The sequence below is a fragment of the Ixodes scapularis genome, unplaced genomic scaffold, assembly GCF_016920785.2.
Source record: "Ixodes scapularis isolate PalLabHiFi unplaced genomic scaffold, ASM1692078v2 PGA_scaffold3__209_contigs__length_174095766, whole genome shotgun sequence".
NCBI classification, from domain to species: domain Eukaryota; kingdom Metazoa; phylum Arthropoda; class Arachnida; order Ixodida; family Ixodidae; genus Ixodes; species Ixodes scapularis.
The window spans coordinates 105,014,294-105,030,664 of record NW_024609868.1 but is presented as its reverse complement, the minus strand read 5'-3'; the positions used below and the strand labels follow the sequence as shown (position 1 = coordinate 105,030,664).

The window sequence follows — 16,371 nt, the reverse complement described above, 5'->3', positions numbered from 1 at the left end:
ACAAAAAATAACGGTTCAAACCGGTTTGAACTGCTAAATTAAGAATATATTTTCTGCGTTGTTCTGGCAGTATACACTTTTTACGCCGTGAAACGATTAACTTTATAGTTTCTTCGACCGTCCGTGCAATTTACATTTGTTTTTAGGTACCAAAAATATTAAATTCAGTTATTTAATTTCGACGCAAGACTAGAAGAAGATCTACATTAATATACATAACGTCGTGTTCATACGACTCAACATCCCTTTGTTTACCAGTAAAATATATTTTACCTAAGTACAAGATTAAAGAGTTGAGCTTGTTGGTACATACCTGTAGATAGATCAGCCTTTAACAGGGGTGGAACGGCTGCGCCATTTGCGCCATTTTGCGCCAGACGCATTTGTCTGCGCCATCCTGCGCCATTTCACGGAAACTGCGCCACAGCCAATACCTTGCGCCATCATGCACCAAATCGCACAACGTGCGCCAAAAACAAAAAAGTATTTTGTCTTGGTTTCGGTTCCTATCGACTCGATTGGCAACAATTAGCCCGTTTAGCTTGGTCGGCCTTGCAATCCTTTGTTCTGTTTATTCTCCCTGTGTATCCCGAGTCGGAAGCGCGCGAAAAAACTCGGGGATCGGATTCGAATCGCTACACCTGCGACTGGACTGTTATTCTTCAACCATAAGCTGTTAAGCAAGTCGACCGAGGTGAGGTCGAGTCGTTAAGCGTCAGATTGCCTGAGGCTCTGCAGCCCGGGATCCGGACGTCAGCCAATTGAAAACAAATGAGCAAAATACTCCTTTTAGTACTTCATCGTTAGAAGTTGAAACCGCATTCCCGCAAGATAATTGCGATTTGATAGAACTGAAACGCGGTCCGATCCGGAACCTTGCCTGCCAGCTGCTGTCACGCGAGCGGTAGATCTGCTCGGCGTACTTTAACCTTGCTCCCGCTAATCGCTTTGAATACGATAACTCCGTTAATTGTAGTCTGCTGCTTCGATATTGAGTTGCACAATAGGATAAACTCGAAATGTGTTGCCCTGTTCCCCCACGCAACTGCACGTCCGTTGCTTACGCACGTCACGTGGTTTGCACATATAATTACTATGTCGAGCACGTGGGGGTTGTGCAATAAGCAGTGCTGATTTGCCTTTTGAGCAGCTGAAAGCCACTCAGAAAATATCAAGGACACCATCTTCAGAAACATATGGTACTTGCTTTTTGATTCTCATTAAGGCTCACAAAGTTTCAAGTTTTGGCATCTGTTACACTGTTATCCCATTACCTAGGTCCCTAACCACTCATGTTCATCTGTGCTGCTAAGCACAATTGAAATTGCTCCCGTGCTCGTCTAAGACACAAGCTGAAGTGCAGTGAAAACTGATCTGAGCTGCTCCTAGCCTGCTCCAGAATGTAGTTTTAGCTGCTCCCAACCTGCTCCAAAACAGCGGTTTCAGCTGCTCCCGTGGCTGCTCCCAAATACATTTCATGAGTTCCACCCCTGCTTTAATTTAGAACTGTACTGTATTTCTTTGTCCTTCGTGTTTAAGTAAAATTCTAAAGTTCAAGATGATCTATTTACACGGTAAAAACTTTTGTCACGAAGTGTGGTAGGTCGTCTGAAATACCCGTGATCGGTGCAACTTTGTGTCGCAGTATTAGAAGTGAAATCGTGTCCTTGAACTGAGGAATTAATTACATCTCATAAAATTATCAAGTGAGCGCCTCGTGGCCATATATATCATGAAATAAGGTTTACGAAATACACTTCACAATATATATGTATATGATAACGACCCAACTGAGCTAAAAGCAATGACAATTTCAAAATGTAACAAAAGTTTTAGGATAATTCCTTTCAGACTATTTTTTATAGAAACACCGAGTGGCAATCCAAATGTCTGTTGTTCTAACCAAACATTGTTTACACTGAGCACCGCATGCATGCGACTAATCATGCAGCAAGAAGTAATCGCAATTCTCTGCTCTAATATATACGCGCCTTCGCACTCAGATCGAATCTGGCCCAAAATAGCGCTTGCCCAAGTGAACATTTTCTTATACAAAATAAACTGGCATAGCCTGGCTGTTGAGGTTTGTTCTTGACAAGATGCCGGCCAATTTAATTTGCAAATGAGCATCACCCTTGCTAATTGATGATTTTAACACGATAGCGTTAAGGAGCTCATGTCGCACAAAAGCCGATGTCGGTGGTGTGACTGAAAAATCCTGATTGGTCGATAGGTTCATGACGTCAGAGCTACATACCCTTGCGCAAGAATTTCAAACAACCCACAATGCTTACGTTATATGTGACATCACGCGTGGAATGAGAGTGATTAAAACATGACATGTAATGCGAATTAAAGGTCGCCGTATGTTTCAAATGATTTCAATTTCGAAAGTGATTCCTTTGCCTTAAAGAAAAAAACATTAAGAATTTTAGGCGGGATTCGAACTTACGACCCTTTAGTTGCGAGTCAGACGCTTTTCACTAGGCCACGCGAGGCACGCTTGAGCGGCAAATGAGAATGCGATGCAAACGAGGCCCGTTGACGCTATCGCGAAGGCGAAGCTTAAGCGTCCTTCAAGGTTCTTTTTTGTTAAGTAAACCGAAGTAGTATTTCAGGTTCTACTCGACATGGCAGCTACTTAATTGTACACTTTCTGACGGTTTGCATGCTTAATCGTCATAGTTCCGCCGCACGCCCCTGTTTGCTTTGTATTTGTCCAGCCCACAGATACAGGAAAGTTATGTTCGCCACATAAAAGAGGCAACAACAGACTTCTGTATGTTTGAGAAGTTATATGTGTGAGGAACACATAGTTATTTAAATTAGCTTCAAAATCAGAAATGTATGTAAGGCCGCCCCATATCACTTACAACGTGCCTGTCCGGGATAAAAACGCCGGAAAAGATTGACAGAACACCTTTCAAATAATTTGGGCGGCATTGCTTTAGGGTGGTCGGCCCTCTATTTATGTTGTGAATTATTCAGTTAGTAATTAAATATATTTTATATTTATCAATAAATTTTACTTTACAAAGTTCACATAACCGCTTGAGACCGACGCGGAAGGACGATACTCGAAATTACACGAGCTGTAGAGTCTGCGTAAAAGTGTTTTTCTGTTTGCTGATTGGCAGTGTGAAACAACGGGTTGCAGGGTACGCTCAAAAAGACTCTGTGCTCACATGATGGATTGGAAGTCAAATGCACGAAGTGTTCAAAAAGAGAGAGATAATTAATGTTATTTTTCCAAATAATCCCTTGCAGAATGCCTTACTGAAAAAAGAGATGCGTAAAGATGCACGAAAGGAAATTCATGATTTTACATAAATAGCGCAAAAGACAGACAAAGATTCTTAAAATCGTAGTATAAATTACATTTCATCAGCTTGTGTGAGCTCTAAACTTTGCGAAATACTGCCTCGGGAGGCTAATGTTATATTCGGTTTTACCTGGACTCGTTTTGGGCCCTCACTTTACGACACTATGCTAGAGTAGTCACGCGCTCTAACATTTCTCAAGGCTGCGATATCTCATCGCGAGAGTGCTATAAATACTTCACAACTTTACAATTAGGGCATCTATTGCTAGTGTTGCAAACATCACATTTCACCTGAAGGCTGAATTGTTTAACATGGTATGCATGTGACGTCATCACACTATAGGCTGGTGGTCATTCTGACTTCTTCTTGCTGAGAAAATCGAATTCGACGGTGCAAAAGGCACGCTGCAGGAGGTTCAAGCTCGGTGAAAGCCAAGTATTTGAAAGGCTAGTATTATTATTCTTAGTGCATCGTCGTGAGGAACGGCCCGAGCGTCTGGCACGACGAAAACGTGCTTTTTGGCAAGAGCGTTTTTGCAAATAAAGTAGTTTCCGGGGTCACGCTTTTTGGTCTGCGCCAAAGATGCAGGGAAAAGGAACCTTTACAACACAAAATGTTTTTAAAACTCCCTTCTCCCCTCCCCCCCCCCCCCACACACACAGACACACTCCTTTATACAGCGGTGCTGTTAAGGGATATAGTTTCCCCAGTGTCGTGTCCGTCAGAAAACAAATGATGACACTAAACTCTGGAGAGCTACCGCCATCTATAAATGACGACGGCAACCAGACAACCGGCTTGCCGGTTGCCTGGTTGCCGCCGTCGCTCATAGATGGCGGCAACCTTTCCAGCCTTTCCACTCTGACTTGCCGACTTGCGGCCGGCCATTACTTCATTTCCACCATAGTACAGCTTTTCTGGTCTTCCTTCTTCACCAGAGTGGAAAGGCTGAAAGTATTCCTGAGGGATTGCCTCCTTCGTTTTGTGTCTGTTAATTCAACAATTTTATTTGACACTTGTTAACCGCAACCCTTCATTGCTTTTATTTTACACCCCGTGAAGTTTAAAGGGGTCATGAAACGATATCGGGTTCGAATGTTCATGACTTTTCCGAGGCGTACTGGTCCTCTGGCTCAAGTGTACTCGCATAGGCCGCCACTGACTCAGAGGCTTCTTTGTCGCGGTGAAATGGCGAGTATTAAACGAGACTATTTCTTTTAATCTTGCCTTCCCAAAGATTGATATTGTAATTGTGGGATCAAAACCACTCGCCTGTCGACAGTCGAGCGCGGCTCATGGATTGGACAGGAGAACTGCGTGAGCACCGTACATCGGATCGTAACAATCAATGCCTCGGCTGACACTTGGGTAGTGGCTCTTGTGCCACTACCCAAGTTCAACTATTCTCATCACTGCGTGTGCAACTACCCAAGTTCGACTATTCTCATCGCTGCATGTGCCACTACCGAAGTTCGACTATTCTCATCACTGCGGTGATGAGAATAGTCGAACTCTAACAATACCTAGAGCTCCAGCACGCGTTTTCTTCCTTTAAAACCCCAGCGCGGGGGTATGATTAACGTTGGTGGCATAAGACAGGCGCCAGGCCACATGGCCGCTTCTGGCTCCGAGTTGAGGGGATGAACGATGCTCATATTTTTCTAATTTTTTGGCAACTGCCATTGCCTAGAAAAAAAGAGCAAAGCCAAGTTCAATCAGTTATTAACGTTAGAGAGTGATCCTGAGTAGTATTTAGTAATTTATACAAATATTTTTATAGCTAATTTCAGCAAAATTCAGAGGGTGTCGAAACTTAGGCAATAACTTGAAAACGAGGCTCGTGTGAGACTTACACCGACTGCCAACGTTCGGCTGTTCCTCTGAGGTCACTAAAATATCCCTTTTTTTATGTATTCCTTCCGTAAACATGTGTTCTAATTGACGTCATAATATTAAGTCGCATTTAGTCATTTAAGAACTTCTATTCTCAGAGACATCTTTCAGATGCAGTTCAGCAACAACGAAAAAATGTTTCGGTGCCTCAATAATGTAAAATTGGTCTTGCAACCTTTTTTTTTTTTTACTTTCAATAAATAGTGTTAAGAAATAACCCCTGACGTTGATAGCTTGCGGAAACATTCATTAATTTTCCTTAATAACAGATGCAGAAAAAATAAAGGACAGAGACAGCTGTCGATATCTCCCCAACTCGCAATTTAACAAGCGGCCACGTGATCTGACACTAATTATATGCCGCCAGTGTTCATCACAGTCATGCCCTGGGCGGATAGGGTTTGGAAAGCAAAAGCTTGTGCTGAGCTTCAGATATTGTTAGAGTTGGGCTATAATTATCATATAGTATAATTGACATGAGCTTTTACCCGAATGTTTGGCGATGCTGATTGTCATGAGCCCGAGCACTCGAGTAGGGGTTATGAAAATCGCTTACGTCATGGTGTCACGTGACTCTCGGTGCGAAATCGTTATGTCATGTTATGTCATGCTGTCAACAAGGTTAATACATCTAATGACTTCCTTAAATTAAATCAAGTTGACGCAGTGAGTCACGTGACGTCACAAGGCCACGTGACATTACTTGACAACGTGTAGTGACACCATGACGTCACGTGACCACGTGACACATGGTTAATCATAGTGCCAATACAAAGGTGCCACGAAAACCTACAATTTATCATTCATTGCAATTCTGTATATGACGATTTGATCAATACATATAAATACAGCCGCCAATTTTTTATTCCCATATGTTCATTTGGTGATACTAACAAAAAAGAAAAAAAAAAAGAAATATTACCTTGAACCGTTTGGAACCGGTTACCGTTATATTTTTTTTTCGGTTCGGTTCCGGTTCAGTTCTAAGATGGCGGCGAAGGTTTCGGTTCGGTTCAGTTCCGGTTCGGCTAAAAATAACGGTTCTGTTCAGGTTTTCGGTTCGGTTCGGTTCCGGTTCGACACCCTGCTCTGCACGCATGCAAAAAAAAACAAAAAAACTTTTAGCACGTTGTTACAAGGCGGAAGCGAAGAGATGGGAAAGAGAGAAGCTCTCGCCTTACAACGAACGCATCATGGAAGTTCATTGTGAATGGTTTTTGCTGTATCGAACTGATCGTAGTGTTTCCTGCTGTTCGTTAGAGATGGGTTTGACTGTAGAGAGGTCGGCCTTTCTTTGCACGGTAATTCAGTACCTGAAATGATTTTGTGTTCTGCTTTATACTCTATATATATATATATATATCAGCAACGTGGACAGATATAAAACAGTAGCGCAGACAAGAGCGTACTGGCTTCAGCACCTCCTGCTTTGCAGATTGAGAAATAGTCAACTTCAAAGGCATGTTTTGAAAGACAGGCGACAAACTGGTCTCTGTTGCAGATGTGGTCTGCAGACTACGTCCAGATCCCCGTGGAGGAAAAGAAGCTGAACCCGAGCCTGGCCATGACCCCGACGGCGGTGGTGGAGCCTAGCGTGGCCATCCTCTCGCCCGAGAAGCCCTCCTCTCCCACCGCGCTACAGGAGACCATGGCCGAGAGGATTGTGCGCAAGCTGAGCGCGGTGGACACGGACGAGGTGGACAGCTTCCGCACCCAGCACACTTCGGCCTCCGTCCTCATCAAGTGCGGCTCGGACAGTTCCCTCTCGGAAGACGAAGGTGGGTCTCGGTCGTTATAATGTGACGGCAGTGACAGCGACTTCTCAGCTGCATTCGTGGCGTCTGCATTGTGCCAGGCAGAAAACTCCCTTTCACGTGCACTCGCACGTGCACTGCCTTGTTACACCGGGCGAAGCGCGTGCAATTAACTCTTGCTTTTTCTTCTACAGTTTGCTGGGGACGTTACTACACATTCCTCACCCTAGAACTCGGCTTGCATGTAGTGCTCTTACCATAAAACACCGGGGGAGCCCCCACCCCGCTTTCACTGAAAACTGGGTTACCCTAGACACGGGCATTTGTCCAGTCAAATTGGGTGCTTAACGCATAATTTGCAGAATTCCCAAGTTTGGAGCTCGTTGATAGTGGGCGCCTGAACAAAATGGAGTGGGTGCTTTTGCAGTATATTGAAGCAGGTGCGAAGCAACCCACCACTCGTAACAGTACCTGTCTCGATTTAGCCTCGAGCAGGGACGTTGACTTCTCTGTGCAATATTTCCTCTCCTACATAGTTCAGTGACCACAAGGCTGTGTTGCGTGGGATTGAATAAATAAAGAGTAAACTTGCATAAAAGAGGGTGTTACTATGTGCAATAACACACTCCTTTGCACGCTGTGGCCAGAAGCTGTGAAATTTTTCGAGAGAACACTTATATATTGAGGTATTTAGCGCACAAGGTAGAGAGAAGGACAAGACAGAAAAGAGCACTACTCACAACTATGTTTACTGATAAAAAGGGAAGAGAAAGAAAACACCTAAATAATCTGCCGCGGACTCGTGCACGTGCCACAGCCCCGTGAATGATAGCGGCTAGTTCATCCAGGCTCGTGCGGGCCCTTCATTGTTTGTTCAAGGAATTTCCTTTCCTTGTTTGTTAGCGTTACGGATTCAGCGCTAATACAGTTCCTGTCCTCACGAAGGATGTAGAAGGCCTCCAATACCTCACGGGTCAATTTGTCTTTGTTCTTCCCCAAGATGTTGGTCTCACGGAATAATGGTCTGCATGTGCTTTCCCTGCAATGGAGAGCAAGATTTCCGCCCACTGTAGCCTTCAAGGAGTAATCATGCTCCCGGAGGCGGTCATTGAGGCATCTGCCCGTTTGGCCTATGTAGCTCTTGCCACACGAAAGAGGTATCTTATACACGACGCCCAAAGCACATGGTTGGAATTTGTTTACATGCTTCTTGGTGCACGTGGGTTTTATGGTACCCTCAGCATGCGCATTCACTCTATTGCAAATTTGGCTCATTTTTTGTGGTGCTGAAAAAACTACTCTGACCCCACAGCAGCTTGCGACGTTCTTTAAATTATGGGACATCCTGTGCAGGTACGGTATTACAACTGGCCTTGTTTGCTTGACACTGGTCTTGTTGGACTGGAAGCCTTTTGCCTTCTTCACCAGTGAAGAAGGACTGGTGAAGAAGGCAAAAGGCTTCCAGTCCAACAAGACCAGTGTCAAGCAAACAAGGCCAGTTGTTGTGACACTCCAATAACATTTTGTCGTGGAGCTTCTGCTGCACTCTTAACTTGTACGGTAGTCTTAAAGGTCTTCTAAGGTGGGAAAAGGTTAGTCATTCTACAAGGCTATTAGAGTTTGTTGCACAGATTGTGCATATAGGAACTTCCAAAGATCTATACGTCGTTCCCGCCGGGACATGTGGCAGGACAGACAGAGCAATCTGTGGAGCTTTGAATTTGCCCTACTTGCACCATATTGCATTACGGTATTTTACGGGGTTTCATAGTGTGAACTGCATACTAAGAGACTCATTTTAAAGCAATAGCTTTCTGTGGGAACTCTGCCCGAATCTTGCTCGCTCATGTTGGTGTTGGTCAAGCCATACCAAGGATGATGTTTCAAAGGCATTTCAGGGTCAGATTGTATGCGTGGAGGCATTTCAGGGAAAATGATGCACTACCCTCCAAAAAAGAGGTGCATGGATGAAGAAGAAGAGAACTTCTTCATACATTTGCAATTCCTTCGCCACGTGTCATATTGCATATCGTTCCAATTAAAGCTCTTGACAAAAGTGTTTTTGCTCCTTCATCGCATTTGACGGAATTTACGCCGTCAGAAAGTCTAGCACTTTGTAGGTGTGCTGGGCTGCACGAGGTACAGTAAATGTTGGTTTTTTTCTTTTGTCCTAAATGAAAAGCATTGAACCTTTATCGGTGCCATTCATGACTTGCCTCGCGGATTTCGTGAATGTATTTCACATTTCTCGCAATACGCTCGCAAAAATGAACAGAAATAGGGCTCGAGCTGCTTGAAAAGCTGCGATAAATTTTTGGAGAAATAAAGCTCCTTCCCGAACTTTTTAGCGAAGAGTGTACAAACAAAAATGGGGAAAAATGAAAGGAATCACCGTTTGACTGCTGACACCAGAGTCGATCCAATCTTAGCTGAATGCACAAGGCGCAAGATGGAGGCATTTGTTTTTTTCCCATGGGGAGAATGCAGCAACACTGTCCTTTCACTTTTTCTCTCGGAGGCTTACCATTCATTTCACAAAAAGAGCAAACAGAAATATCAGATTACCTTATTTTTCTGTCTATAATCCGCACCATTGTAAAAGTCACACCCCCCCCCCCCCCCCCCCCCACTAAACAACCGTTTCCACAAAAAACTTGGTATAATGTGAGTCGCACCTCTTCGTAAGCACGCTGCGCAAAATAGCTGCAAGTGCAGACCTGTGCCGCCAGGCTTTGGACCGTCTTCGAACAACCGAAATAGCAGACCAGACTTGTACACGTTACTGAAAAATAGTAAGGAATTACAGTTACAATTACTCAAAGATAAATTGTAATTTATTACAATTACAATTACTCTTCCACAGTCTTGTACACGTTACTAAAAAAAAGTAATCGATTACAATTACTATTACTTTTGGCAAAAAAGTATTCGATTAGATTACTTGATTACTCGACGGCAAAAGTAATTGGACATTACTTAAAGGAGTAATCGTTACTTTTCCGATTACTTTATTGTGTGAAGACACATCTCTGAGCGCTCATAACAATTTATTTTTTTTTTATTTATTTATTACATGTTACCCCGCAGCGCCAAGAGGCATTATTGCAGGGGGGGGGGGGGGGGGGGGGGGGGGGGGTGAGGATACATTTGCACAAGAATTACAGTTCTGACATGCAGAAACACACAGGAAAAAACAAGTTCGCAAAAAAAAAAAAAAAGACTAAAAGCAACAACAATTGTGTTGCAAAATTATAACACCTGAACAAATGGATCCACAATGGTACAAAACTTTAGCCAACAGTGTAATTTTCCGTACGAATAAAGATGTGAAGACAGATAGCACAGTGTTACAGACCGAGCGTTCTGAATGCACATTCTCAAAGAGAAAATTCACTTTCCTTACTCCCAGCTATCACGTGACAGTTTATCAAAAAAATTATCAGACGATGGAATTGAAATAGTTTCCTCTGGCAATTCGTTCCATTGTTTAACGGTACTGGGGAAAAATGAGAATTTGAATATATTAGTCCTAGCTGAAAATTCTCTAATTTTTTTGGAATGATCTAATCTACGTGACACGAAGTGTGGCAGTTCAATGAATTTAGTTTTATCCAGTCCTGTTTGATCATGATAGATTCTATGTAAAAATTTTAAACGGAGGCGGCGTCTTCTAGAGTTCAGAGGTTCCCAGTCTAATTGACATTTTAGGGCAGTAACACTTTGTTTGAAATTGTAATTTTTTGTAACGAACCTAGCAGCTTTGCTCTGGATTTGTTCTATTTTCTGTTCTAGATAGCGTTCTTTAGGGTCCCAAAGCACGCAAGCGTATTCTAAAATAGGCCTGACATTAGAAAGAAAAAGGGTATTTTTTAAATTGGGAGGACAATCGTGAAAATTTCTCCTCAAGAAATTTAGCACACGGTTAGCTTTGACCGTCATGTAGTCTACATGCGCGCTCCACGATAGGTTTTCCGAAAACTGAACGCCTAAATATTTTACTTTGTCCACCTTTTGTAGTGGGGCGCCATCAATTAGATAGCTAAAAGAAACAGGTTGTCGTTTTCTGGTAAATGTTATGTGATTGCATTTGGGAATATTTAAATTCATTTTCCATATTTCGCACCATCTTGTAAGGCGATCAATATCTTCCTGTAGCTCTAAACAGTCTGGATATGTCTTTATTTTGCGGTATAAGACGCAATCGTCCGCATACAGACGAATGCTTGACGTAATGTCTGTAGAAATGTCATTTATATATATTAGAAATAAAAGCGGACCTAGCACTGATCCCTGGGGGACCCCTGATGTTACCTCTAAATACGGCGACATTTTCCCGTTAACTAAAACAGCCTGTCTTCTATTTGTAAGATAATCAGTAAGCCAGTTAATAATATTTTCAGGGATATTCAAAAATTTTAATTTGTATAGAATCAATTTATGGGGGACCTTGTCAAAGGCTTTTTGAAAATCTAAGAAAACGCAGTCTACTTGCACGCCTTTATCAAAAAAAGAAGAAATGTCGTGATAAAAGTCGATCAGCTGGGTATCGCACGATAAACCACTTCGGAAGCCATGTTGATAAGGAATAAAAAAGTTGTTTCTGTCGAGATGTTTTATCAGGTGGCTGTAGATTATATGTTCTAAAACTTTCGAGCACACGCAAAGAAGTGAGATTGGTCTATAGTTTTCTACCCTATTCTTTTTACCGCTTTTGTGGGCAGGAACAACGTGAGCTGTTTTCCATTCACTTGGTAATTTACCACTTGATAATGAGTTATCAAATAATACAAATAAAAAACTAGACAAAATACCGGAACACTCTTTTAATATGCGGCCTGGTATACCGTCAGGCCCAGTGGCCTTGTGAGAGTCAATGTTGTTTAGTAAATTAAGAATTCCATCTTGACAAAGTTCAATATCCAACATGCTGTCCTCTAAAGACTCAAAAATGAGAGAAGGGTTATTCATTATAGGAGACGAGAATACAGATTCAAAATAGCTATTAAAAAGGCTTGCTTTTTCAGCCTCATTATCTATCATCCGTCCCGAGTCGTTGATAGTTGGAATTCCTGGCTCATCTTTGTTCGAACTTTTTACGTACCTCCAAAGTTCCTTTGGGTTTCGTTTGAACTTTTCATCAAGAGATGCTAGAAACTGTTTCTTGTAGTGTGCCGCTTTGCTTTTATAAAACGCTGTTAGTTCCTTTAGACGCTTTGCTTTTATAAAACGCTGTTAGTTCCTTTAGACGGACCAGGAGGCTCTGTTTTCCATTTTGTCTATATCTAGAATACACACGTCTTTTTTTCTTAATGATCGTTCGTAGTTCTTTATTTATCCAAGGCTTGTCTTTGCGTTTCCTTCCGGTTATAACTTTTGAAGGAATATGGATTTCAATTAAAGCTTTTAATTTATTTTTGAACATACCCCATAGCGTTTCCACATCAGAGTGGTAGCTGAATTCTTTGAATTCTTGGAAATAATCAAAAAGTTTGTCAGCTAAAGCGGAATAGTTCCCTTGATCGTAAAAATAAATTTTCCTTTGCGTTTTTTGTACGGTTTTTTCTTTTGCGCATTTTATTTTCCCAGCTACCGCCTCGTGATCACTGATACCGGGAACAACGGAAATAGAAGAGATAACAGAACGCTCATTGCTAAAGATTAGGTCTAGCGTGCTGTCCCTCCTGTGGTCTAAGCGTGTAGGAAATTTAACGTGTTGGTATAAAGAAAAGCTTAAAACAAATTCAATAAATGTCTTGTAAGGTGTGGATAAGTTTGTACTGATTGGTAAGCCATCAACCCAGTTAACATCAGGATAGTTAAAGTCGCCTCCCAGTACAAGGTAGTCGTAAGAAATTGTTGAAAGAGCATTTGTTAAAGAAAGAATGGAATCGTCGCCAGACGCAGGCGGTCTGTAGAAGGAACCGATTGTGAGGAAGTGGCCATTTTGAAGCGACACCTTACACCAAACGGACTCAAATGAAAATTGCGAAAAGTCAATGGCGGTGCTTTGCAGACTGTTATGAGTCAGCAGGAATACTCCTCCACCATGCCCATTCCTGTCTCGTCGATAAGCAGTATAGTCAGGTGGAAAAACTTCTGCACTTTTGATTGAGTCATCAAGCCAGGACTCTGTACCCATTACGATACTGGGCCTTGTCAGATTAACAAGCTCTGCTAAGTCATCAATTTTATTTTTTACACTACGACAATTCACGAGAAGTACATCAAGTTCATTCACAGTTATGGTCTTTTTGAGGGCAGCCTGTGGAATTTGTACTGGTTGCTAGATTGTTTTCTCTTTTACTCTCTGTTCACTGTTGTCATAGTAAAATACTTTGTTTCCAATAATTAGTTTGTTGTAGCGTAGTTTAAATTGACTATTTTGTGTCCTGGCAAATCCCAGAAGCTTGCTTCTTTCATGACGCACGTTAGCAGAAAAGTCCTCGCCGATAGATATTCCGCTGTTTTTCAGCTTGGGCGTTTGCGATAGTATAGTTTGTTTTGTTTTGAACGAGGAAAGATTTACTATGATTGGCCTGGACCTCTCTGCATTGTGTCTACCCAGTCGGTGAGCGCGTTCCACATTTGAGTGGTCAATTTTGATGCCTAGCACAGTTTCGCAGAGCTGCAGAACTTTTGTTTCGGACGTTGCCCATGTTTCATTTGTATCCTCGTCAACACCATAAAAGATTAGATTATTTCTTCGATAGCGATTTTCTAGGTCATCATGACTGTTTGCCAGCTGGTTAAACTGCTCGGCAAGTTCCGTGGATGCAACTTGTATTTGCTGCACTTTAGTCTCAAGGGATTTCAGTGAAGTAACGTCTTTTTTGAGCGATTCCAGTGTTGAAAACACAGATGTGAGTTTTTCTTCGACCGATGTCTGTGTTTGCTTGATTGCCGCCATTTCAGCCAAAATTACGTCTTGGTTTTTGTGTATACCCGGTAGTAGCTCCAAGACTTCTAGTATTCTCTTAGTTTGCTCTTGAGTGAACGGGCCAGGGTTCATTTCTACATTGCCAGAAAGTAGCAGCATTATCCTTATTACTATAGATGCTGCGTAGCACAATACACAAGTCACGTAGACACTGTACGCTTCTAAATGACAAAGCACAAAGACAAAAGCAAAGGGGCTCGGCACCGACAAGTAACGTCTAACACTGTGATGGTCAACAGGTTTGTAAAAAAGACCAACCTGGATGAAAATTTGACGTAAGCGACTTGCTTGTGACATGTCGGTACCGGGCCCCTCGCTGGAAGTGCCGGGCAGCGGCTTTTGTAGCTTGTGGTTATCTGGCGCAAGCTGTGGTTGCCAGGCTGTGCCGTCGAATCTGGACGTATCCAGCGGCGGAAGGATCAGGCGGGCGTACGGCAGCTGAAGTGACGCCGAGGCTCCGATGGGTAGTGGCAGATTATCAGCTCGTTGATAGGGCTTTGTGTGGATCGTCCAGGCAATGACGAGCACCTGGATGAAAATTTGACGTAAGCGACTTGCTTGTGACATGTCGGTACCAATGAACTACTTCCAACCTATATTTCACATTTGCACAAGTATTGAAAAAGAAAAAACTGGTTCCCTCTTCGTGGTCGTTGCACCTTCACAATGCGGACACGATCATAGAATTCGTTTGAAGACGTTTAAGGATTTGGGCGTTCGCCAGTGTGTGTGTGTGGGGGGGAAGGGGGGGCGGGGGGGGGGGGAGGCGGAGGGGGTTCTAGATCTTGTTAAGCTTGAGCAAGGGTTGTCGCTCAAAGTTTGCGTCGCTCATTTTATTATTTGCATGTGGATGAACTCGCATGTTATACAAGAGAGCAGCAGCTCCAGGATTTGAAACAGATCATGTGTAGTATCCATTATCAGAAGAGATCGCCCCGACCACTTCTCAACTCGAAACATTGCTTGTCACAAAGACCACGTAGGGGAAATGGGGAAATATTTCAACTGCCTTTGTTATATTTTGCATCCGCTTTAGGCTTTCTCCGGTTCTGGTTCTCCTAACGGCTGCGAGTAGGTACCTTAAGCAGGATTTTTTTTTTTAATTTCTGTGTGTGTGTGCGTGAGGGGGCTAGTTTGAACGAAGGACTCGCAAAGCTACATTCTGCTTCCTCAAACTTCGCCCTGAATGCCCTTTGTCACGCACCGCGGCTTCCCTAAGGCTTCCCACTCCCAGTCCCAGCTCGAAAAAGAAAAAAAACGGACATTTTAGAGAAACTGTACATAGAAAGAGATTGACCTAGTTTCCTACAGCTCCGCAAAAATCTTTCGTTTTTCCGTTCGAAAAAAAAAAAAAAAAAAGCAAATTTTATTTTTGTTACTTTATAAAAAAAAAAAAAAAAAAAAAGGCATGTGCCGTGGGTCCCGTGGACAAATTGTAACGGTTACAAGTAATTTTATTACTTCAAAAAGTAATCAGATTACTCTTGTGATTACTGCCTAATAAAAGTAATAAACTGATTACAAAATTACTCCAAAAAGTAATCTATTACAAGTAATTTGATTACTTGTAATGCGTACGGTACAAGTCTGCTCTTCCATAAAAGTAAGTGACCGTTACCCCAAAAAGTAATCTGTTACTTTCGTGGCGCTACTTTCAACAATATTGTCTACAATTAAGAAACAAAGGGAGGAGGGTTATTCAAGTTCTTAATGTTGCAACCTGTTCAATTTGATGACCTTGAGTATTTTGAGCAACAGCTGACTCTCGAACGTCTCGTCAGACATTTTGCACTATTTCTTACTGAAGATGTCGACTGTTACGCTGAACACTTTTTGAACTGAGGCACTGTGTGGGAGTGGCATATTATTACTCACGAATGCTTTATGCTCTGCATTGAGCTTCTTCAGCGAAGCAATGGAAGTACTATTTACTTCGAAGATAGAGCAAAGCTTCGTCGTAGCAGCCGTTGCCTGATATTCGAGAGTTTTAGTAGATTGTTCCGATACCTCCATACCCCCGATAACGTTATGATGAATGCGCAAATGCGGCGGCAGAGTATCGGGTATCGCTATCAGACCGATCTACTGAAATTCTCCATTGTCGAAATCGCGAAGGAGTAGAAGTCATCATGCATCTAGCAAAAACTAGAATAAGAATTAATTTATGTCCATCTTAGTATACCGGCATATATTGCCAGACAATAGCAAAACATAGTTGTAACAGTAATGTATTATCGATATTCTTCTTCCTTTGGTTCTGAACAGGTCGAGCCTGGTTTGAGACGTTTGTGAATAAAAAAAGGTTTCCAGTATATATATATATATACCAGTAATCGAAAGAAAAAAAAAGGACATTCATAACAACAATTAATTAGAACGTCGGTTAAAACAAGGAAATGTAAACGCACGTTTGCCGTGTGTACCTTTCTTGATGCCGTTCAAAAACGCACAAAGCACAAACTGA

The 16,371-nt window shown here is 42.4% G+C and overlaps 2 protein-coding genes across 2 annotated transcripts in view; one reads left to right on the top strand and one right to left on the bottom strand.

The window, feature by feature from the left end:
* The window catches only part of LOC115325373 (WD repeat and FYVE domain-containing protein 3), a 193,923-nt gene that overhangs the window by 148,471 nt on the left and 29,081 nt on the right, over positions 1-16,371 (top strand). The window contains exon 64 of the mRNA XM_029986093.3: positions 6,718-6,994. Coding sequence (XP_029841953.2) covers positions 6,718-6,994 — 277 coding nt within the window. The remainder of the gene's footprint in view (positions 1-6,717; positions 6,995-16,371) is intronic.
* LOC120846126 lies at positions 13,091-14,474 on the bottom strand. Its single transcript, XM_040217798.3, has one exon. It carries the CDS (start codon positions 14,472-14,474, stop codon positions 13,254-13,256), a length of 1,221 nt encoding a protein of 406 aa, XP_040073732.1. The 3' UTR covers positions 13,091-13,253.